The sequence below is a fragment of the Martes martes genome (genome assembly GCF_963455335.1).
Source record: "Martes martes genome assembly, chromosome: 7".
NCBI lineage: Eukaryota > Metazoa > Chordata > Mammalia > Carnivora > Mustelidae > Martes > Martes martes.
In genome coordinates this window covers 45,190,841-45,215,148 of record NC_137894.1, presented here as the reverse complement: position 1 = coordinate 45,215,148, position 24,308 = coordinate 45,190,841, and the positions used below count along the sequence as shown (strand labels likewise).

Sequence of the window (24,308 nt, the reverse complement as noted above, 5' to 3'; positions counted from 1 at the left end):
TCTCCTTTTCATAAGTGAGTAAATTGAGGTCTTCGAGGCTAAGTGGGACTTGGACCTTGGCAGTTTGAACTGGATCTCTATACACTGGCCCAGGGGCTTCCAAAGAACACTCAGTGAAGCCCTGGGATCCTGCTGTATTAGGGGTGTATTAGGGGTGCAGTGGGCAGGGCCCAGGCTCACCCCTAACCAGGACAGGCTCTGAGGGTCAAGTAACAGCTGGAATAATTTTGAACCATCGTAGGAAACACCTGTTCAGGCAAGAATCATCGATGAATACTAAATCTACGGGGAAATTTTGATGAAGAGCAACATATTCGTGCGGTCTTAAAATATCTCCCAGATTGTTTATTAGCTGCAAGAGAAAAAAATAACTATATAATAGAAAAAAACAGACACCTTGACCAGGAGATCAAAATTGACATCACCAATGAGGGATGAATGAAGGTCATGTCTCTAGATGTGATGCCCTGAGAAGGACCTACTGTCACCTATGCAGTTTTCTTGCTGAGAATCCATAACCTCAGTCTAATTATGAGCAAACCTCACAGTGACAAACCCCAAGTGAGGGATGTTCTAAAAAAAAGCTGGGGGCAGGTGCCTGGGTGGTAAGCCCAACTCTTGATTTTTGGCTCCGGTCATATCTAGGTGTAGTGGGATCAAGCCCTCCATTGGGCTCTGTGCTCAGTGGGAAGTCTGCTTGAGATTCTCTCTCTCCTTCTTTCTCTAAAATAAATAAATAAATCATTTTTAAAAAGAGGGGGAGGAAGGGCTGTATTCTTCAAATGAATCCACACCACAGCCACAAAGGCTGTGGAAACATTTCAGATTAAACGAGACTAGAGAGACATGTATGTAATACTTAAGCCTACACTGAAGGAAAAATATGAGATTATTGGGTCAAATGACAAAACTGGAATAATAAGTACACCAATGTTAAATTTTCTGAAGTTGATAACTGTATTATGGTTACATGAAAGAATATACTTAGGAAATGCTCACCGAAGTATTTAGGGATAAGGGACCATGAAAATGAATTCCTCAGTGATTCAGAAAAAATAAATATGTTAAAGACAGAAAGCACTCAAAAGATAAACCAATGGGTCTGATAACACATGGGTTTTCTGTACTGTTCTTATTCTTGCAAATTTTGTTTGAAATAATTTCCAGATAGTCTCTAAAAATTCAAAAAAGTGTTCTTTATGACACTTAGCTCCCAGCTATAGAAACAGTGTAGGTGGGGGTGGGGAGGGGGTAAAAGTGGAGGGCCTGGCTGAGTTTAGCAAAGATGGGGCCCAGCCTATGGGAAGGGAGCCCTAGAATGAAACTTAAAAGACCGGTGATGCCACTGACCAACCCCCGCCTACCCTCTGCTTCCTTGAGGCCAGCCCTAGAGCTCATCCCCACACTAACAAACAGGCTTGCGGCAGAGAATTCCATAAAAAGGGATTTATTGCCAAACTTCAAGAAAGGCGCTTCATGACAGAAGACATGGAATGCCATCCTCCTCAAGGAGGCCAGCAAGGCAGCCCCTGTATATTCCCCATCTTTCTACCCCTCCCATTGAAGCTAGCTTTCCCCTTGGGGCCCAGGCCACCATGGCATGGGGACTCCATAGGAACCAATGGCATTAGGTCACTGAGATGGCCCCAGAGCTACTTGCTTAATCTGGTCACTTATCAGAGGAGGAAACTGAGGCTCTAGTCCCTGGAAACAGCTGACTTGGCTAAAGCCCCAGCCCAGGCTGCTGGTGGGGGGAAAGCTGTTCCCCAAGAGAAGACTGCAGGGGGACATGTGACATGGGCACATGATAACATCCTTGTTCTCCTACTGAAGGCAGATGGACAGGCAGACTGTGGCATGGGAACCTAGTTTTGTCCATGGAGTGTAGTTTGAGGAGACCAGTGGGGCCTCGTGAGTCAGGACATTGCTGTTCACCTCCACCCTGCCTAGGACAGGCTGCAGAGTAGACATCTGCCCCTCTTGATCCCTGGCCAGTATCCTCAAGAACAAAGTAGAAGTACAGTAAAGAAGGCATTGACCTGCACTGGCAGGTCTCAGTGGGCACGACTGGTGATGGGGCAGTGGACAGAAAGGCCGGGGCATGCAGCTATGACCCTCCCTTCTCCTTTTTCAGTAAATAAAAGTGCACATGCAGAAACCCCCTGAGCAGACCTGTCAGAAGCTGCTCCCACTCCCACAGGCCCCAGGGAGAGCGGCTGTGGCCCTCAGGGGGCTCTGCACCTACACAGAGACTGGATGCATCCCCAGAGCCAGGGACAACTGTGCGGGGGTTGGGGGAGGGAGGTGGGACAGAGAGAGAGGCCCAGGCAAGCATGGACCAGGAAGGGGACAGAAGAAAATGCCCGTTCCACAAGGAAGTTCAGGAGGAGCAGTCCATCTGGGGCCTGAGCCAGAGGGGTGGGGGGAACAGGGAAAAGGGAAGTTATTTCAGGCCCCAACATACCCCCATCAGCATTCAAACAAATGATTGGGATATTGGACCTGTTTCGGTTGAGGTGGAACCAGAGACCCAGATATAAATCCCATCTGGGGAGGCACGGAAGTTGAGGTGGCTTCTCTTCTGAAGGTTGATTTATAATGAAGTATATACAGGATTTTCTGATGTTGACATCAGAGCCATTCTCGGGCTCACCTCTACAGGAATGTGCAAGGCTGGACATAGGCTGGTTCAGGGGTAGAGACTAGACTAGGAGACCCTTGAGTCCGTCCACCATCCTGGAATCCTCCAATCATAGCTCACCAGAGGGGAAGGCCTGCAGAATGGGAAACAAGCCCAGAAAGGAGCCACACATCCAATGGCATTCTCACACAGCTGCCTCCCACCTGCTGGCACAGGCCCTAGCTGGATTCCAGGTCTCACTCAGCTGAGGGAAGAACCTAGAGCTTGGACCCAAGGCCTCGGCAGCTACTTATAGTAGGTGTGTGGGGAGGGTTGCTTACGGCTCAGAGCTGCCTCTGTCATAAGGCTCTCTGCCCTGGAACATTTGGACATGGGAGCTGCAGGGGGGCTCAGCTGTGCTCTATTCAGAAGTCAGGAATGTAAACTACTGGGAGTGGGAAGCAGAGATGATGTCACCCCCAGAAACCCCAAATGCCATGCTAAAGCCCTGGGGCAGTTCAGAACAACCATGCAAGCAACCAAGTGTGTACTCCCAGCCCAAGCCCAGAGCCTAGAGGCTGGGCCAGATAGTGGCCCTGGGTGGCACCTGGCCCCACTGGCCAGAGCAGGGCGGGAAGGATGCCAGGAATCTGCAGGTCCTGGCCATGCCCCCAACATGCCTAATGGCCTTCTGCAGCCTGAGCAGAAGCATGTTTTTTGGCAGGGTTGGGCAGTGATGGACTGGGCAGACTAGGAGGGGCCGTGCCCTGGCCCAGCAGGCCCTAGGGTGCACTTCTCCTGTAGATGGTCACCAGCTCCTTCCGCTTCTCCTGTAGCCCAGGTGCTTCCTGGCTCAGCTCTTCCAGATCTCTGATTTCCTGCAGGACTTGGGTGGCCTGCCTCAGCTGCTCCACAGCCTGGCTGAGCAATGTCTCAGCACTTACGGGGGTCGGCTCACTGTCCAGCACCTTGTTCAGCAGCTTCTCTGTCTGTTCTGAGGCCACCTTCACCTCCAGCTGGGCCCGATACAGCCGTTCTCCAGGTTGCCGTGGGTGCCGTGGGCCTTCCCCAAGGAGGTCCCCCAGGGAAGAAGAGCGAGGATGGAAATGAGGTGGCAGGTCCCAGCGGGGCAGTGCTGTGGGTGTTGTTGCATCCTCTGGTGTCGTTTCTGAGATGCCTGAGGCCTGGGGTGGCTTGATGGGCTTGGGACTGTCATCCATGCCATTCACCGAAATCTCTGCTGGGTCTGGGGCAGAGGTCTCAGAAGCCTCAGGACTCTGGGCTGGCCCAGAAGCCTCCATCCTACTCATGGAGGCTCTCAGTTTCTCTGATAAGATCTTGGGTGGGGGTGTAGGGGGCTTCCCACCCTCCTTGGGCACAGCTTCAGGATTCTCAGAGCAGGGAACCTGGAGTTCTGTACTCTCAAAGTCAGGGGGATCCTTGGGGTTGCCGTTCTCCCAGCTCACTTTCAGTTTGTCAGGCAGAACCCTGTTGGGGGGCTGCTCAGAGCCACTGTCCTGCTCTGCAGTCTCTGAGTCCTCTTGGCTCCCAGGGTGGGACTCTGAGCTTGCTGAGACAGGGGATGGGGCTCCCTCCCCAGCAGGGGTCTCCATGCTGTCACCAAGGCTGGTCGTTTCAGGTGCTGGGGAAGGCTTGGTAGGAGGCATAGGGGGCTTGAGTATCTCCCGGGGCTGGGCTGCACTGACATCATTGCTGGGGGCAAACACTGGTGGCCCACTATCTGGAACTTCGAGGTCCAGGCGCAAAAGCCCATCAGAAGCTGCATTGGCTACCTGGTAGGGGACAGTATATGGGTGTCATCTTGGGTAACTGGCATTTGGGTCGGATGTGTCCACCCATAAGGGTACTCAAGCCCTCCCATCCAGGTTGCCCAGGTCCCCAGCCCCCACTCTCTGCCCTGGCTTCCAAGGCCACATGATTAGAAGCTAAATTCTCTGATGAATCCTCTCCTCTCCCTCACTTGCACAGAACTCCCTGTTTTGGAAATCACAAGCCAGGAAGTCAGAGCCTAGTCCTCTTGGTGCCCCAGCCTGTGAAAGAGACTGCTTTATAGTGGCAACTGTATTGGCCTGGGCAGCAGGGGACATGGTTCCAGCTCTGTTTCTGATCCCTTTCTGGCTGTCTGGCCTTGGGAGGATCCCGTCTGTGCAACCATTCACTCAGCGGGGCAATGGGACCAGGACTCAAACATGGTCTTCTGAGTTGTCTCGAGCCCACTCATTTCTGCTTCCCCTCCCTGGAGATTGCTCTCTGATTTGCCAGCCTCATAGCCAGCCCTCCAGCTGGCTCTGGAGCCAGTGCCTACTCTCCTCATGCCGTCAGATGTGGTCCCAAACCACAGTTGACTGCCACAGGAGGACAGCTGCACCAAGTAAGCAGCTGCCCCCTCACCTTGCCCCAGGGACCCACAGGGACACCCAGCAGCCCCACGGTGATGGAGACCCTCCCAGGAAGCCTCAGAGGCCCTGGAGCAGGGCTGGGCAGGAGGCCTCTCCCAGGGTCCCTCATGGTGGGGGTCTTGGCTGGGACCCACTCTCTTTTACCATGTACACAGGTGATCTGGCCAACACATATGCTCAGTCAGTCACTGGGACATGAGTCCCTCCCTGAATTCTTCTCAGAGGGTCTCTCCCTCCAAGGCCAGCCCTCCCCTAATACCTAGCCCACCCCCTCAGGCATTTCCTTTCTCTCTGGCTATATCAGTCTTTCCTTCTGCAGGCTTTATTCCCTCAGCTGACAGGCATGAACAGGCTGCCTCATTTCAGAAACAAACTCTCCAATGACCTTGGTCCCTTCCCTTCTCTCTCCTCCCTACCATGGTCCCCTTCCCTCTGTCACCCCCAGCTCTGTTCCCCTTGACAAACCTAAGCCAACTCCTCTTCTGAGAAAATTTATGTAGTAAATGTCACCACCTGCCCCTTTCCCCAGTCCTGCCTTTGTGATTTGTGGCTGCCAACCTGGCTGATAACCCCCACGTCCTGTGTCCTTCTTTCTCTCTGGACTGCCATTTGCCTCTCTGGCTTCCTCTTCCTTGGCTATCTACTGCCTGGTCCCACTCCCCAAATGTAGCATTTGCTGAGGTTTTTTCCTGGCCTCCAAAAATCTTTCCCTCCAACATCCACCCCCATCAGCAACACTGCCTATAACACAACCCTCACCCTGCCTATAACTTCTCTCAAATTCTCTATTCCCAGGGCCTCCATTCACCCAGCTGGCAGGCTTGGGTCCACCTCTGGACCACCCTCCCCTCTGTCTGGTCTGCCTCCCCTAACCCTGTATTCAGTGGCAAGCCCAGATGGCTCTTGCTTCCCAGTGTCCCTCCCATTATGGCCTCTCTTTTCATCCCCTCCTGGATTCCGGAGGGCCCACCTCCTCCCTTTTCTTGGCTCCTTGCCTTTCCCTCCCTCAACCCAACCCACTGCACCCTGGGCCTCAACTGATCTCTGGAATGTACCCTCCTGTGCATTCTATTCCCAGCTCCAGCATTCAAGGCCTCTACAATTTCCTACCCTCAACCCACCTTCCCAGACTCATCAACCCATCAGAAGAACTCAGTATACCCCAAACTCTCCTACCTCAGCTCAGGTCATTCCCTTGGCCAGGGGGCTTCCTCACATCAAGTCTGCCAACTGAAACCCTTCCTATCCTTCAAGGCTTGGCTCAAGTGCCAGTGGACCCTCCATGGTCTCTCCTGCTTGGAGAGCCCTCCCGTCTCTCAGAGCCCTCCTCTGTATAGAAGTTAGACACAACTCTGCTTGGAGCAGTCTGCAGACAGGTCTTTTCTCCAGGTGGAAGCCGAGCTCTGAGAGGCAGGACCTAGCCTCAGGTACCGACTCTGGGTAAGGCCAGTGTGTAGACTCAACAAGCAAAGCAGGCATCTCTCCTCCCCAAGCACATATAACACACGAGCTTCCACACACAGACGCCCTGCATACCACTCAGGAAGTCCCAACTCCAAGAGTCCTCAGGTAAAAAGGTGGCCCGAGCTTGGCTGCCACCTTAAGGAGCTGGGATCCCCGGCTCAAGTGATCTCTGACCTAAGCTGGGGGCAAAGTCTTACCTCCTTCAGGTGGACTCTTGTAGGTGGCCGGCGCCGCTGGCCCCCACGCACCCGGTCCCGTGTCACGTGCTCCAGAGCACAGCTCTTGTCCACTTTCACCTGAGAAGAAGGAATAAGGTCAGTGCCCGGCAGGGAGAGGAAGAAATGCCCAGCCCCATCTCAGAGGCAGGGTCTACGCCATCATCTTCCCTTTAGAGGGCAGGGCCCCACCACTGGCCCTCTCTTTGAGGCATCTCCCTGTGTCTGGACTTTGCTTTTCTTCCTGTTGCTACACTGCCTTTGTCATCTCTCAGCAGTCAGAGGCTCTTCCTCTCTGCCTCAGTCTTCCTGCCTGGATCTGGGCTACCAGCCCTTGCCCTTCAGTTTACTGCAAATACATAGAAGCAGCCCTGAGGCTGCTGTTGTGCTCAGCTGGGGGAGTGGGGAGAAGGCCCGTGATCCCCTGGTGCCTGGCTTCCAGAAAATGGTCCCTGTCACTCTCCCAGGTCCTTGGAAAAACAAAAAGCCCAGGAAAGAGCAGGGCCTCTGCCCCTTTGGGCCAGGGTGTCTAGAGGATAGCACATCCTCTCTGATGGTAAGCAAAGACAGCCGGGAATAGCTGGGAAGCCAATGTAAGTAAGATTTGCATGGGAAATCCAGACTCTAAACCCCGGTGCATTGTCCTTGATGGAGAATGTGGCTAAGATTCTTTAACCCTTAAGTCAGGCTCAAGGTCAGACCTACCCTGGGTGGGGGGCGGGGGCGAGGTTCAACAGTCTGTTCCTGGCTGCTCCAAGTCTGTTGGCTGACAGACAGCTGTTTCGGTGGCCCCCAACATCTATATGTCCCATCACCCCTCACCCATGGAACGGGGCTATTTTCTCCAGCTAGTAAAGAGCTGAGCATAATGCAGTCTCATAAAACATGACATAGGAGTCATGGCTGTGAATCAGGAGACCTAGGTGTTAAGAGGGACTTGCCTGGGAAGATTCCTTCCCTCAGGTCTTAGTCTTCTGTAATCCAAGGGGTCAGTTTAGGTGGCCCCCAGGTCCATTTTTAACCCAAACAGCTGTGAATCCATGATGTCAAAGACAAATCCTCCCTAGGAGATGTGGGCCCATGGGATATCCTGCCTACTGAAAGCCTGATCATAGCCACTGTTGCCACAGATCACACTACAGTACAGGGGGCTGGCTGGTCATTGCCGACAGATGGGGAGGCCTAAGGCCAGAGCCAGCCTGGCCTAGACTTGACTGAAAGCTTTCAGCTCAGCTCCCCCAGGACCTCTCCGGGCTGGGCCCACCAGCTGTTTTCAGCTAAGGCTGGGTTGGAAAGGCTGCAGGGCTGCCACTAGTTAAATTCTACTCTATCACTTACTCACTTTTTAATTTAAAACAAATTACCTAATTTATTGACACCTCAGTTTCTTCATCCTTAAAATGGGTACACTACTCTGAGAGGTGTTGTGAGTATTAAGTGAGGTAACAATAGCAGATGTCCAGTGTTTGCAGCAATGACATAATCAAGAGGTTGTCTGAGGTGGGGCAGGCAGAATCCTCTCTGAGATCACACATGGTGGGAAAGTGGACACAGAGTCATCCACAGGACTGTATCGCACCTCATCAAAAGCCTTGTTCTTGCCTCGGTTGATCCCTTCATTGAGGGCTTTGATCCAGGATTCCTTCTCCTCCCCACTGGTTGCTTGAAATTTGATGTCACTGACCTGCAGGGAGCATGGATGGAGTGGATGACAGACGTTTAACAGAATTTTTATTTGGGGTCTTAAGGAAGCCTCCCATCCCAGATCCCAAAGTCTGCCCTGGCACAGCTGGCCAGGAGCAAACTGAAATGACCCCCATAACAGGTTTGACATGGGGCTCTGGGGGTCGGGCACAGATCCAGCAGAGAAGGGGCTGGTTCTCAGCATGATGCTGTCAGAGATCTGGATTGGAATCCATCTTGCCCTGTGGAAAGAGCCAACATCAGGTCTTACTCCATTTAAGTTCCCCAGACCAGCTGTTTTTTCCATAAAGTAGGAATTGTCCTGATGTTCCTCCACACCAGGCTGAGTACAATGACAGAGGTGACAGGTATGAAGGGTGTCCATCGGTGAAGACCCCCTGGAACCAGGGCCACATGCAGCTCCCCAGGGGCCCCCAATTCAGCCCTGGCCAAGTGAAAAAGTCCCAGGGTCTCCTGTCTGCCCTTAAATCATAGATTATACAAGAGAAAGGGCACCGGGGTTCAATTCCAACCCCGTCATTGTACAGATAAGGAAACAGAGGCTTACAGATGGGATGGGACTTGGCCAAGGTGACCTAAAGTAATCCCATGTCTCCTGAGTCCACCCCACCCCACCCCAGGGGTCCCTTTTCATCTCAGGCAGGAGCTCCCAGCTCATACCTTAGAATCAGAGAGACACCTGGCTGGCTCAGTTAGTGGAGCATGAGGCTCTTCATCTCGGGGTTGTGAGGTGTTGGTTGTTGTTGTTTTTTTAGGATTTTATTTATTTATTTTTTTAGGATTTTATTTATTTATTTGAGAGAGAGTGTGTGTGTGCACAAGCAGAGGGAGGAGCAGGCAGAGAGAGAAGCAGGCTTCCTGCTAAGCAAGGAGCGGATATGGAACTCAATCCCAGGACCCTGGGATTATGACCTGAGCCAAAGGCAAATGCCTAACTGCCTGAGCCACCCAGGCGTCCCTCAGGGTTGTGAGTTTGAGCCCCACACTGGTGTAGAGATTACTTTAAAAAACTTTAAATCTTGGGAAAAAAGAAGCATCAGAGGGCAGCTCAGAGAGCCCCCTCCCTGTCTGGCTCCAAGGTCAGAAAGGAAATATAAAAGTAGCAAAGCCACACACACTAAGGGGCCACTTTGCACACTAGGGCCTCTGAATTGGACAGAACACCACCTACAGCTGGCTGACCTTAAGCCTCAGTTCCCTCATCTATAAAAGGTCAAGACCGCCACAACCTGCCTCACGGAGCTGTAAAGATCAACTGTGTATCTCAAGTGTTGAATCTGGAGCTCGGCACAGAGTGAGTGAGTGCTCAGTAACAGGAATTATCACCACTGCCTGCCTTCTGACAAAACAGTCCCAGTTTCCTAATCTGGATAAAGGGGTCATGCCTGCCCCAAAGCAATGCTGAGGGAATTAAACATGACTAAAGCCAGGGCCCTGCACACAGTAGGTATTCAGTAAACAGTTACTGAATGAATGAGCCAATAAATGAATGAACTGACCCACAGTTCCTTCCCTTGCCCCGTTTTTGGGCCACTGCCCACTCTGACCTCAAGATGCCCTAGTTCTTGGTCGGGAAGGCTGCCAGCCTGCCCATCCCCCACCCTGGTATTAGATAGCACCTTCCCTCCCGCCACCCTCTAAGTTATGTAACACCACAGTCCGCCTGGCCCCCGCAGCATCCTCGTTATATAACTTCCTCCTGGCTGCCACCTCCTTCTCATGCAGGGCCCTGGGTCCCACCCACCTCCCCATGCCAGGCACAGCCAAATGCTCATTTGCATGACCAGGGTAAATTCGATCCTGGCAGCAGATCTGCAGTTAGGTCAGAAACCCCAGGGCACCTTGGCAACTGCCTCCTAGCCTAGCCATCAGGGCTGCAGGGGGCTCAGGGAGGGACAGTGGCTACATCCAGGCTCTGCAAAGGCCCACCCAACCCTGTGACAGGGGCTGTCAGAAAGGCGGTCCAGGGCCAGGCCCTTGGAGCCCAACTGCTCCTCCTCCTCGCAGGCCCAGAGATGGTGGGGCCCCTGCATAGTGCAGGATTTAGCATGCCGGAGAGCTGCAGAGGCATATACTTGAACTCAGCCACAGATGGAGCAAGAGCCGGGCAGAGAAAGAGCACTGGCCTGGGAGTCAAGCTAAAAGTGTTCTAGTCCCACCAACCCACAATGCACAGGCCTGTGCACTACTCAAGGCCTCAGTGGGACAAGATCAGAACCATTGTGCCCAACCCAAGCTGCAGTCCTTCCCCACCGGCCAGCCCACGTGAAAAAGGCTCGGGGGTTGGCAGGGGGTCAGCCTCTGTTCTCTTCTGTTCAGTGAGGGAGAAGGCCTCAGGAAGACCTATATACTAGCCAAAAGGATCCCCTGGGAGATGGAGTATGTGGTTAAATCGGATCCAGTCCCACTCTAAAGAACCTTGTTATCCTGGCTCTATGAGTCAGGCATCCCGCAAGGGGGAACAGAATGGGCACAACTGGAATACCAAGAAGTTATTCCTCCTGCCCCACCCCTGGCCCTGTGTCCCAAAGAGCCACAGGCCGCACAGGTCCTTCTCAAGTGCTTCCAAGAAGCCCCAGGGCCACAGGAGCTGCTAGGAGTTCCACAGCTAACAGGACTGGCCACAGAATAGGCCTATCTGACCTGGGAAAGGGGGGAGGACAAAATGACAGGGAGGAAAAAAGTGGGAGGGGGAGACAGGCAGCAGGAAAGAGGAACGGGCCAAGCTGGCCGAGACCAGCAGGGCAGCAAGGCCCAGCTAGGCCACCCTGCTTCCTGGCAGCGTCTGCCTGTGACCTCATGGCAAGGGCGTGGGGATGGGAGGCAGGGGGAGAGGGACATGCAAGACACTGGAGTCTTTGTTTATTTGATTAGAGGGGGAAAAAGAGGCAGCCTCAGGACCAGACTGCCAGGGTCATGTGACCTCCCGGCCAGCCGGCGGCCTCACCGAGGATGGGAACACCCAGGGCGATAGGAAAAGGAGGGTGAGAGGACACGGGGGACATGGTGCTCTGGGCGGTGCACTATCTGATTTCTGGAGAGCCCTGCTCTCTGTAGTTTCTCAGGTGGTGAGAGCCAGGGGAGTGGAACCAGATGTACTGTCCTCCCACCATCCTGCAGCCCCCACTACTTGCTCCATAGCCCCATCTCCCCGACTTATCATCCTGTTCCCAGAGTCACCTAGAGCCAACCTGAACTCTTAACAGGATTGGGGGGTGGAAAGCAGGGTGTTGGCCAAAGCAGCTAAGAATGCAGCTGCACAAACAGGCCCCTCTGAAGGTGATGGGCCACCCTGAGCTGGGTCCAACCCGCCTAAGCCCACCATCAGCTGATCGTTAAAGCTGGGTAAAGGAGGCGGCCCACACAACAGCACTGGCAGAGGACAGACAACCACAGCCCTAGCCCCCCACATACACAGAAGCTCACTCAGAGACATACAAAGACCCAGATAGACCCATGGTCAGGTGAACACTCACCTGCATATAAAGAGATACACACACACACACACACACACACAACCCTCCACACATAACATGCTTTGCATGTCACTCACACACAACAATGCCTGCTCAGAGAGGAAAACAGGTCTCCAGAACAGGGAGAGGGCTAACAGGACTGAAAGACCAAAATATGGTTCTCCTTTTCCTAAGAGCCCTAAGCAGCAGAGGTCAAGTGAAACCAGGGTCCAGCCCCATGAACTGTCACAGCACCATAAACCTGGACTCATACCCCAATTCCCAGAGCTCCGTAGATGCCTCTGTGCCCTACCCCCCTTGGAATTGGACAAAGGGTTAGTGAGTAACACATCACAGCCTCCTCCAGGGCCCAGAGCCCTGGGGATCAGAGGACTTAGGCTCCTGGCCCTTAAAGCTGGGGGAGAACAGAATGGCCTCCAGCAGACCCAGACCAGATGCTCCCAACCCCCAGCCTCTGTGACTCAGCCTCACTCTGTGAGGCTCTGTATGACGTGCAGGGGTTGGGGTGAGGCGTGGCCCAGCTGCAGATGGGCGCGAGCTGGAGAGGTGCTGTACACGCCAGCCTCAAATGTGAACTCCCTCCTGACATCTGTGAAACTATACCATGCATCAACACCCACCCAGACTCCCTGCCAGAGAAATGTGGTGCAAACAGAAAACCTCATCTGCACACACAGCGTGTCCCAGGGGAAGAACCGCCCAGGCAAGAGACCTTCTCCAGCTTTAGCCAAGAAACAGAAAGTGCAAAGGGAGGGAAGGTGGGGGGCTGCAGGTCTCTGAGCACTGAGTCCAAGATGGAGGGGTGGCCCACCCACGAAGGCCTGAGATGAAGTGGAGGTCACAGACTCCTCTCTGCCCCAGACAGCATCAGGGTACTGCGGGCCTGGCGAGCTGAAGGCCTCATTCCCATTTTCCTGTCTCAGCTCTGAGCCTCATGTGTCCAGGGTGTGGGAGCAGGCCAAGGGCCCCACCTCCAACTACAGCCTGGAAAGGAGGCCTCAGAGTCTGGAAGGGGAGAGGGGATCAGATATCTCAGCAGTGCCCTAAATGCATCAACCAGGGGCTGGAGAGACTCCGGGCCAAAATGAATAAAAGGTCCAACCTGTGGCAGACCCTGGGTCTGAGCCTCAGCCACACTCCAGAGACCCTCCAGAGGCTATATCCAGGGGCCTGGCCTGCCTTAGAGAGCCTTCTGGGGGTGATCTTCCCAAACCCACCCTGGCCTGGAGGGAGGTCAGGCAGCAGTGGGCATAGGCCTACCTTGTTCCCCGGGGATCGCTGCAGGATAAAGCGGTGTTTCCGCTTGAGGAGGGCACGAAGGTCCTGGCACTTCTCATAGCTGCCCAGCTCCACTGTCTCCACACACTTCTGCTCATCCTAGGGAGGGAGGTAGAGAAGACATGAATCAATGAGAGCCAGACACATCCAGACCCTCAAACACCCAGGCTACACCTCAGACCCTGATCCCAGTCAGTGAGGGCATCACGCGGTCAAAAGGCAACCTTGGGCTGCCAGTCAATCACCAAGATGTGGTATTTGGACCCCAGCAAGTAGGTAGTGTTCAGCCCGTGCTGACTGGAAGGGTGCCCTCAAGGCTCAGCATCCACATGAGATACAGGGCACCCAGGCCGGAGGTGGGCAGCAGGGCTGACTCAAATGCCTAAGGCCAAAGGAGGAGACAGCAGAAGCTGGAGAGACTTTGGAAAGGACACCTGGGGGTCCATGCAGGCCCAGAGGCCATACAGAGAACTGTGGAAGAGATAGCCTAGAAGAGGGAGCAGGATGGATGTCACAAAATGAGAAAAAAAAAAAAAAAAAGAAAAAGCTTTCCAGGCAAAGCCACAGAGGGAAATGTGAACTAGGCACATTTGAGCTGCACACCCTGCCTTTACCACAATGATCCTGAACTGACTTCCCCACTTGGCGTCTTCCTCCGCTGACCCCTGGCTAGGTGGGGAGGCCACTTTCCATGGCCTGCACAATGGAGAGGGCGAGAGTTCCTTCAAAAGCAATCCCCCCACTAACCTGCCACCCTGAAGCCTCATCACTAAAAAGACAGTGGGCAGCCTCTTCTAGGCCACCCCTGGACATTGGCTGGGCTGCACTCCTGCCCACCAGCCCTGGCACTGGCGTATTTTTCTCCATGGGGGCTCCACCCACCAGGTGCCTTTGACACAAGCTGCCTGAGACCAGCTCCCCACTCAGGGGTGGTCAGTTCCTTCCTCTTCCAGGGGAGACCCAGCTGGAACAGCTTCTCAGTGTGCTGCATTCTCACCCTTGAGCATCCGGGGAAGAAGCAAACCCTGGAGGTGGGGGTTGGAGGGGAGAGCTGCCCTAGAGGCTGGCCAACAAGTTAAGGACATGCTTGTCCTTGGACATCACTCAGAGAGCCAGCAAGAGCACCCACCAGGGACCGCCTTGGTGCTCTGCAGTTTTTGGTGGAATATCTGAGAGGCAGTGACTCAACTGTCTGCAGAGGAAATGCCCTGATTTCCCTCCATGATAATCTGCATATGTTAAGAAGCCCTGACACTTAGCAGGCACTTTTTGGTTCTTTGATTCTCCTGAGCCTCCCAATCTTCATGAAAGCCTAGAGCCCCAGTATTTGCCTCACTATATACAGGAAGAGAATGAGGACTGGAGGCAACTGATTTGCCCAATGGGAACAGACACAAATGTAAGGGGCAGGGCCAAACGCAAAGCTACCTCCTGCCTCCCAGTCAGAGCTGTTTCTAGCACACCACACTCCTTCCAGCCGCAGTCAGAGGCTTGGTGATCAATGCCTTAGCAACAGGTCACTGTGTCTCAGTGGTCCTCCAAGTGAGGCACGTGGCCCAGCAGTGGCATCACCTGAGAACTAGTTAGAAATGCAAATTCTCACGCCCTATCCCCACTGAATCATAACCACAGGAGAATGGGCCTAACAGTCTGACAACTAACAAGCACTTCAGGTGATTCTGCTGTATGCAAAAGTTTGAGAACCTCTGCTCTACACCAGAGCTTCTCGACAGCAATAGCACCTGGGAGCTTTAAAAACTCCAATGCCCAGGCAACATCTCAGACCAATTTCATCAGGACCTCTGGGGGATGGAGCCCAGGCATCTGTATTTTTCAAGAGATGATTTGGCCTTAGCCAAGGGCAATAACCATTGACCTGCTCTCTGTTTGGGCTGTCTGGGGAAGGGGAACAGATAGATGGCCAGGGTGACCAGATCTTTCCCATCCAGGTTCAGTTAAGTGTCTTTTTTCATTTTTGCTTCCAAGCATCTCTTTCCAACCCCTAGTTTCCAAGCCTTTCCAAGTTCCTCTACTCCACACAGGGCTAGTAATATCTACCTGCTCCAGGAAGCCTCCTGCCACACCCCCACACCTGAGCCCTGGTGCTCTCCCTCTTCTGAGGTCTCCCATCCACAAGCACCTGCCAGGCACAGGCACTATATGAGGCACTAGGGCCACCCTGCCATGGGGAAGAGCAGTCCTAACTCCCTGCTGGGCATCTCTGTCTACCCTGGGCTGCATATGTGTCTGGTTACCTCTACAGCACCCTATGAAAGACCGCCCACAAGAGGGACACATATTGGATTAGTTTGCTAGACTGAATGCCTGACACAGGGTGAGACTCTGGTCTAGCAGGTCCCTTCCTACCTGCATCCAAAGAAAGAAGCTGCCTGGGGAAGGATGCCTGGTCCCAGAGAGAGCAGCTCACCTGCCCCATGTGCACAGGCCTCCCTCAACTAAACAACTACAGGCCCAAACACACCCTCCTCTGTCTGGGAACAAAAAGTCAGTCCATCCCCACCACCCGGCTCTCCCCAGGGTTTCCTGACCTGGGTCTCCTCTCCACCCGAAATGCTGAATCATCTGGCCCTTCTGCAGCTTAGAAAAACGGATAAACCAGCAGATACTGGGTGGGGGCAGCATTTTTGGAATGTCAGCCTCACTGACAGTAAAGAAACAGCCAAGAGCCATTTGCACTCGCCTAGTTCCTGACATCAGAAAGAGGAATTGAACTCATAAGCATTTCTCAATTCCTGCTCCTGGGCCAACCTTCCCTACCCCCCAAGTGTGAAGTTCTTGAAATTGCACGGAGGTTTTTAATAGTGACTTTTAAGCCTGATTTAGAGGTTTCATGTTTATGGGATGTGAAATCCTTCCCACTTCCCAGTTGTGGCCAGATGTGGAGAGGGTGCCCAGGACAAGTCTGGCACTGCCTGAAAGGCTGACAGCTTGGGGGCTTGTCATTCAACTCCTATGGCAGCTGGGACCAAAGGAAGCTGTGACAACTGCCTTTATTTATAAAAATATCCCCCTGCTGCAGCTACAGCACATCCTAATTTGGTAACAGCAGCAGTATAGAACATCTGGGGGACTGTCTGCACATTTCATTCCCTTGCTCTCCTCCAGCTGCTTCTGACACCCCAACTCCATGAGCCCGGGGACTCAGGCAGGAAAGGCAAGGTGCTTCACAAAGGCAGTTCTCTAAACTGTTAGATCTGGTTGCCCAACCCTTCTTGGCCTGGGACAGTAATGAATTTGCCAAGATAACCTGAGGGATGCTGAGAAAGGATGGTGGGAAACAGGCAGGATCCCTCTTCCTCTGCCTCCAGGCCAGTTCTGCCCCATGTATTCCATCTGTCAAAGGCACGCAGGGATAGCCCATCTTCCGTGGATGGGCCTTCCAATGGCATCAATCCCAGGACACAAACAACGTCTACAAGTAAAAGCCACTTTTCCTCCTCAGATCTTCACCCACAGCTTTATCGACTCTTACTTAACACACAATTTTAACATCCTTGGTTCTTCAAGTTCCGAGCCTGCTGAGATGGGAAGGGGCACAAGCCTGATGTGGGCAGCTATGAGGACTATGAAAGGCACGCTGATGGCAGAAGTGGCAACTGGGGCTTGACGTTAAAGCAAAAAGAAAAGCTGAAAACCACGGTCTGGCAGGATGGACTAGTCTAATAATAAGTGACTTGGAGCTACCATGGAAAGACTCACTTTTAGTCCAACACCTTCTGTTGAAGAAGGTAGAGAATACTCAACATGTTTTAGCCGATTTCCACCAAAAATAAGCTTTAGAGTTTACTTGCTAGAATCTATGGGTCTGGATTTGGTCTGGGTCCCAACTCCTTCATTCACTGAGATGCTGACCAGTCACTGGCTTCAGTGTCTTCCTCTGGGACATGATGACACTCTCATGGGACTACTACGAGCCTCAGATGGGAGATACGGAAGAGCCCCATAACAAGCATGAGCGCAAAATTTTATTTCTATTCTCATTGCTGAATGGAACAAGCTTTATCTTTCTGGAACATTCACTTATGTGGCATCTAGCCCAATGACAAGGAGTTACAGTATAGACGCACAGTGAGGAGACACACAGGTCCCTGTGCACTTAGACTTCAACAAGCCCCTCATCCAGGAGCCGTAGACTTGTACCTAGAGGTACTGTCCCCACACCACAGTGACCCAGAGAAGATCAGGCACTCCAAGGAGTCAGGTCTCAAACCAAATCCAGTTACACAGCATGTCAAGAGTGGAGCAGGTGTTCCAATGCCAGTTCTGGGATCCTCCAGCTGGCCTGGGCTGCCATCCCTTTGCCCCCTCTCCCAGCACCCCCAACCACAGGGCCAGGGGCGTCTTTACCTCGTTCTCGTAGACCAGCAGCTGAGCCTGGCAGAGGAGCAGATACCGGTCTTTCCAAAGCCCCAGGAGGCCACCACTGCTCTTCTTGATCCAGCCAGCCTTGTCTGCCCTCCGCGCTCCCCGAGGCTTCTCGCCGCCTTCCTTCACTCCCTGTAAGATAGCACCAGGACATGCCATGAGGGCTGCTGCCATGGGGCCACACTGTCCAATGGCCACAAGAGGGATGTGTCCCTCTGTTGGGTACCTCCTCATACCATCCCACATGAGCTTCCCCACAAACCCCAAGATAGATACCCTTGGTCCAATGTCAGGAGAAACAGGAATAGGGGCACCTGGGCGGTTCAGTCGGTTAAACGTCTGCCTTCAGCTCAGGTCATGATCTCAGGGTCCTGGGATCGAGTCCCGCGTGGGGTTCCCTGCTCAGTGGAGAGCCTATTTCTCCCTCTCCCTCTGCCCCTCCCTCTGCTTGTCCGTGTTCTCTCTCTCTCTCTCAAATAAATAAAATCTTAACAGTAGCAACAACAATAATTGCAACAGGCACCTCAGTACTGAGGCACCAGATTATGTTTTACACACATCATCCCACTAAACCTATATTAACTACTCTCTGGGGTGGTAGCATCGTTATCCACAGGGCACAGGCAAACTGAAGCTCAGAGAGGAGATGACATGCCAGAGTCACTCAGTGGGAGTTTGAATCCAGAATTCAAACCAGGTCTCTGATCCCAGGTTCTTCCAGCTCCACCACTCTGCCTCTCATGGATTCATTCAACCAGTCAACAAACACTACACTGAGCACCTACAACGTCACAGGTGCTGATGTAAGCAGAGAAGAGTAAAAATAATGCATCTCTGTCCTCACAGAGCTGGCAATGCAGGGAAGGAGGAGTCAAACACACCAGACACAAATACATTAACAAGCATGAAATGCTATGAAGGGGGCATCCAGAAGAGGGGAGTAAGAGAGGACGGTGGGGAACCTCGCTGAGGTCTGGGTGGCCCAGGAAGGCATTCCAGGGGAGAGGACATTGAGGCAGGAGTGGAAGGATGGGAGGAAGCAGGCAGGCGGTGGTCATCTGCCTCTCCACCCCTGCCCTTCAAGAGAACCCATTCTGCAGGCCCCACCTCCTGCCCCAAAGCAGGAGGACCTCTGCTCTTAGCACCACCGTAGGCCAGGACTTGGGGGTGGCCATCCGTCTGGTAAGGGCTCCAAGGACTCTGCCTTCAACCACAGGCTTGTACAGGAGGTAAACCTGAGTCTTCTTCTCGGACGTGGGCAGCCACCCTGGGGCCTCTAGGCCAGCTGCTGACATCTCATGGCCCTTGATTATTTGCTTAGGTGGCCAGCCGTCAGGTGCATGACTATCAGATGGGGTCATATTTACCTCTGGTCCCCAGCACCTAGCACTGTTCCTTTACACATAATGGGTGCTCAAGAAATATCTGTGAAAGGAAAATAAAAATACACCAAAATTTGCTAACCACTTTGCTTCAGTGACTTGTGCCCACAGCAGTGAGTGTGAAGGGGTGGGTAAAGAGGGAAGGTCAAGAGGTGTCGAATCTAGAGGATGCTAGAAGGAAATTAGCACTGACTAATTTTGACTACTTTATAATTTACATAAAGTTCAAAAGAGGGGCCCCAGTTAAAAGGAGCATAACTCTCCCCAGGGATACCCTGTGGCCACAGCTGCTTTTGGAAGGACAAGCCTGGGCAGAAGTGTGCTGAGCTGTCAGGGGCTGGGCAGGGCACTGCCTCCTTGCTCTCTATCATGGCAGGGGAGCCCCAGCCTGGTTCTCACTGTGGCCCCACCCCTGTGAACTACACACTCTGGTGGTTTAGAGTCAGCTTTGAAGCCCAAGTCACATAGACCTGAGGCAAGCCACTTAACCTCTCCAAGCCTTAGTTTCTTCATCTGTGAAATGGAGATACACCAAAAGTTGCTAGGATTTTAACTCCACTAGGGCAAGGATTTTTGCTTTGTTTACTGCAATATCCCCAGTGCCTAGACAGCATCTGGCATTCAGTAGATGTTCAATAAATGTTTGTTGAATAAAGATATGACATATAAAGTAGTGCCTAGAACACCCTAAACTTAGGAAATGGTAGCTATCATTGTCATTGTTGTCAATGGCATCCCCTCTGGCTCTCAGGGACCCTTTTCCTGGGCCTGGTTCAGAATTTAGGAGAAGGCCCTTCTGGGCTTAGCTGCTGGGCTTCAGTACCCCAGGAACTCCAGGAATGTGGGGTGCCCCTCATCATCTCTCCCTAACTTGTAGAGGGCAGGAAGAATAGGGAAGTGAGATGGTCCCAAATGGTCTTTCTGGATGGAGGAATGTGGAAGTGGGAGACTTGCTTACAGGCCAGTTAAGAGCCACCCACCCTGACCAGGGAAAGAGGGGACTTTGGCACCGTCTGACCCTTTCACATCCAATCATGCACCAGCCCCAATGCCAGAGACCCTGTGTTCAGCCCCCATTAGCTACATGACCAGCAGGAGCCTCATCTCCCTCAGTGAGCCCTGGAGGCTGGCGCAGCCCCAGGGCTAGAAGGGAAGTAGTAGGAGATGGGAAACCCCACCCAATCTTTCACACCCCTCCATCAGCAACTACAGCGCTGTTGGCCACTTCCTAGGACTGCAGACTCTCAGTCTCTCTCAAATGAAGCAGTAGGGACTGCAGAACACGAAGTTGCTGCCTGGTCTCCCACTGCTGAGTTCCATGCTTGCCTCCTGCTTTTCACGGGCCCACCCACCACCCCACAGGATCGCACACCCCTTTCTAAGCTCTCTCCCTCTGTGACCTCTGCTGCCTGCCTCACCCGCTATCTGACATGTGAAAACTTCCTGTCAGCTGGAAGCTCCCAAGGGGCGAAACTAGACACTTGTGCCTTAACTGCTGTCTTCTCAGGGTGTAGTAGATAGAGCAGTGCCCAGTGAACACCATGACTGAGTCAGCTAAAGAATCAAGTCCAGGGCCTTCGGGAATGGGTGGGAACAGGATGGGATTGAGGCGAGAAGTCACTTTGGGGATAGGGGGAGTGACAACTGAGGGGCTGGAGGTGGCACAAACCAAAGCCCAGGGAAGGGTCTTCTTGTCTAGAATCAGCCTCAGCAAGAGCCTCCCAAAAGGGAGGCCTGGCTGGAGGCCAGAGTCGTGCTTGCCTGCCACCCTCCACCCTGCCCCTCGGACACTCCCACTGGGGGGCCTGGCTATGCCCCAGTAAGTTTTAATAAATGGCCCCTCCCCTTGGCAGGGCTCACAGGGGAGGTTTTGTCTTGCTCAGCCCAGTTTCTCAGCCTCCTCTCCTCTTATTGATCAGCTGACCACTGTTCTTCCTGTTTCGCCCTCTCTTCCCACCCATTCTCACTCAGACCCTCCCCTACCCACTGTGAGCAGCTCCTGAGGCACCCCTAAGCACCAGCCTCCCTTTTGCCTGAGATGGGAGGCACTCTGGGTCATTCCTTTAAGAAAAGAAAAGGATGCCAGGGCACCCTAACCCTGTACACAGAAGGGAACAGGTGGAAAACCACAACACAGGCCATGGTAGAGACGAGTAGAAGGAACCTTGTTGGCACCTCACATCACAGGGAGCTTATGACCTTTGCCCTTGCCCTTTGCCTAAACCCAGTGATGTGCTGACCAGACCCTGCTAAGAACCCACCAAGTCAGAAGGTGGGATAGGGTAACCAGAGAGGAAGCACAGGCTCTGCCTGGAGGAAGCTTCCAGTCTGATGAGGGCAACATACACCCTGTGCAGGGAAAGTCCTCAGTCTGGGGGTGGGGAGGGCATTCCCCACTTTTGGGAGAACACAGGACCTACCCCGAGGGAAACCTCAGCCCTAGCTCTCTGGTGGGGTAAGGGCTTGGGGTGAGTGTGGGAAGCCCTTGGAGAAGCTAAGGTTTTAGTAGGAGTGAGAAAAGAAAGAGACACACACCTTGACCCAGAGAAGGAAGGACACAAAGGGTATCAAAGACGCTACACTCAACCCCTTCACTATTGAATGAGAAAGTATAGCCCAGAAAGGGCAAGAGATTAGCTCAAGGTCACAAAACCAGGGCTGGGACAGGACACTGCCCTGCCTGTCTAGATGGATATGGGCAAATACGCAGCCTGGAGCCACTAGAGGCTGAGCCAGGGAAAGGCATGACTATGAGAGGGAAGCAGGGAGTGGCAGGACCCCAGGGCAGAGATAGGAAAGAAAGCCTCAGTTTTGGGGTTTTAACCTTACTCCAATGGCAGCAACAATATCCATGATATCTGCAGTTTTCAAAGCTTTTGCATGTATATCAATCACATTTGTGGATGGCCCACCTCCCTCATTTTATGGATGGGGAAACTGAGGCCCTGAGAACTCAAGTGGACAAATGCCCAGTGCCCAGACCTGCACTTCTTCACTCAGCCTCAGACTGATGAGGACTACCAAGCTATTGCACAGAGGAGGCCACTGAAGCCGAGGGGTCTTGGCACCAGGGTAGCTGGGACACAGGGAGAAAGCTCTGAGCTAGGCAGAGGGCTAAAAACAGCCATGTGGGGTGATGAGGCCTGCCTGAGGTTATGGGGAAGAGCAGGTGACTATGATCTAAGAGGTTTTAGAGAAAGAACGATGGGCACTGAGACCTACAGAAAAAAGAAATGATTAGAAGAAATGGGAGGAAAAGAATTAGGGATGCCTAAGAGGAGGTAGGAGATAGAGAGCCCCTGGCTATGTGGGGAGGAGGTAGGCAAGACCTTAGATGGCTCAGGTATGTGGGGGACTCCTGGCATCTGGGAGTCAGTAAGTAGCAATGCTAGAAACTCAGAACCAGAACCAGAACCAGAGGGAGTGCAGAGCTGGGCTGGCCACGAGACAAACCATCGGCCCAGGAGGCCCCAGGAGAACTTCCCTTAATTGGGGGCCAGAGCAGATCAGGAGATGGAGTAATCCTGTCCCACATCCTCTGGGAGAAGGGGAGGGGCCACAACCAGACAGTCCAACCCTCACACACACCAGGGGCCTGGAGTGGGGGAGGAGCAGCCCCACCCCTGTCAGCAAGAAACCACAGCAAATCATAGTGGCCTGACTTTGCCCCCTACTTCCACCCACTCTGAGAGAAGGGGACACAATCACACAACACCGGGGGAGGAGGCCAAACCCTATATTTTATAGAAGAGGAAATGCAGGCTGAGAGGGGAAGTGACTTATCTACCATCCCACAGAAATGCAGGGCCTGGCCTGGAGGAAACCCAGACAGACTGTGGCCCCAGGAAGTAGGGAGCTGGACACTGATGCGGACACAGACAGCCTGGTCCACCAAGGGCTCCCCAGCTGACCAGGGTTGCCCCAAGAATGAAGGTTTCATCTTTCCTCTCCACCCATGCTGGCTGACACCTACCCTTCCCTTGGGCTGGGAAGGGCAAAAGCTGAGACCCCCTCAGGGGACAAGAAGCAAAGTCTTTGAGACTCAGCAGATCCTGGCTCTAAAGTATTCATTCCACAGATACACATTAGGTGCTCACTGTGTGCTTCCAGGATGGCGCTGCTGGGAGAAGTGAGTTTGTAAGTCAAGGGTAGGGGTCACTGAGTGCCTGGCTTACTCCAGAACAAGAGGGTCCTGAGGTGGAAGAGGGAAGCTCAAGGGGCACTGCTGGTCCAGTCTCCCAGCTGGCCAGAGAGCTGGCTCTCCCAAGGAGGTGGGGAAGGCAGTGGGCAGGATCAGTCCCTATGTGGACCTGACTCCAGAGCAAGGGAGAGGGTATGGGAAAGAGGATCACAGGGACTTGTAAAGGGACCAACAGACACGGTCACGGCCTCAAGACTCCTTGAGACAGGACCCACAGACTCCGCCATACACACTCGGTCTACCTCCTCCGGATCAAACCTGGCCAGCACGGGGTGTCAACCGTAACCCCGTTCAAGCCCAGTAACCCAAGGCACTTTCAGCGAGTCGTTAACTGACCAGAGCCTCAGTCTCTCCGTCAATCCAATGGGAACAATAACCACCGCGATGCCCACAGTTGGTGAGAGAAGACGAGATATCCAAGGAGCCTGGGTCCGCGAAGTGCGGGACGCAGAACCCTAGCCCCTGTTCCAGCTGCCTGGGGGGATGGGTGTGGGGTAGGGGTTGGGTGTCTGGAGTCCCGCGGGAGAGGGGCTGGTTGGAACAGGGGCCTGAGCCTGCGACCCCAACAAAAGTGAGGGTCTCGAAGACCCCAGCCCCGGCCTCCCGCCTGGCCCGGCCCTCACCTCCTCCTCCATCGCGAGTCCGCTGAAGTCCCGCAGCTCCGCTGCTCACTCCCCGCGCCGCGCGGGCTTCGCCACCTCCATCCACACCCGGCCGGGCGGCGGCTCTCTGCGTTCTGTCCCGCGCGCCGCCGGGGGCCCAAGAAACTTCGGGGGGGCGGGGTTGGGGGCGGGGAGAGGCTTCCGGGGGCCAAGGGGCGGGGCCCGGGGAAGGGCTTAGCGGGGCTGGGAGGCCCCGGGCCGGGGCGGGAAACGGGGGGGCGTGGCCGGCGCTGGGGGCGGAGCCTGGGCGGGGCCGGGCGTAGGTTTGGGGACAGGACGGAGGAGCCGGAACGCAGGAAGGGGGAGGAACAGGGCGGAGAGAGGTTTCCCCGACCCGCCGAGGAAGAGGGACTGGGAGGGGACAGAGAATGCGGGGGACAGGGAGGAGGGAGGGGGAGGGGGCTTCCGGCCAGAGGCTGACGGGAGGGACGCGGGCGGGGCCCGAGGGCGGGACTGGGGTGGGGCAGGACCAGCGAGCGCCGGAGGCGCGGGCGGCTTGC

The 24,308-nt window shown here is 53.9% G+C and overlaps 2 protein-coding genes across 6 annotated transcripts in view; one reads left to right on the top strand and one right to left on the bottom strand.

Moving 5' to 3' along the window:
- The window catches only part of PIF1 (PIF1 5'-to-3' DNA helicase), an 89,901-nt gene that overhangs the window by 50,291 nt on the left and 15,302 nt on the right, over window positions 1-24,308 (top strand). The gene's annotated exons all lie outside the window — the stretch shown is intronic.
- Window positions 1,440-23,903, bottom strand: PLEKHO2 (pleckstrin homology domain containing O2). The gene is made up of 6 exons (XM_080807849.1): window positions 23,770-23,903; window positions 17,546-17,695; window positions 13,160-13,276; window positions 8,299-8,403; window positions 6,702-6,800; window positions 1,440-4,413 (listed from the first exon to the last, which is right to left on the bottom strand). Exons 1-6 carry the CDS (start codon window positions 23,779-23,781, stop codon window positions 3,403-3,405), a joined length of 1,494 nt encoding a protein of 497 aa, XP_080663975.1. The 5' UTR covers window positions 23,782-23,903; the 3' UTR covers window positions 1,440-3,402.

Excerpts from the sequence above, each read along its gene's own strand:
- PLEKHO2 (XM_080807849.1), bottom strand. Across the intron at positions 13,277-17,545 it reads TGCTGGTCTACGAGAACGAG|GATGAGCAGAAGTGTGTGGA; the intron begins GTAAAGACGCCC and ends CTCCCTCCCTAG. Across the intron at positions 4,414-6,701 it reads CAAGAGTCCACCTGAAGGAG|GTAGCCAATGCAGCTTCTGA; the intron begins GTAAGACTTTGC and ends GTCCCCTACCAG.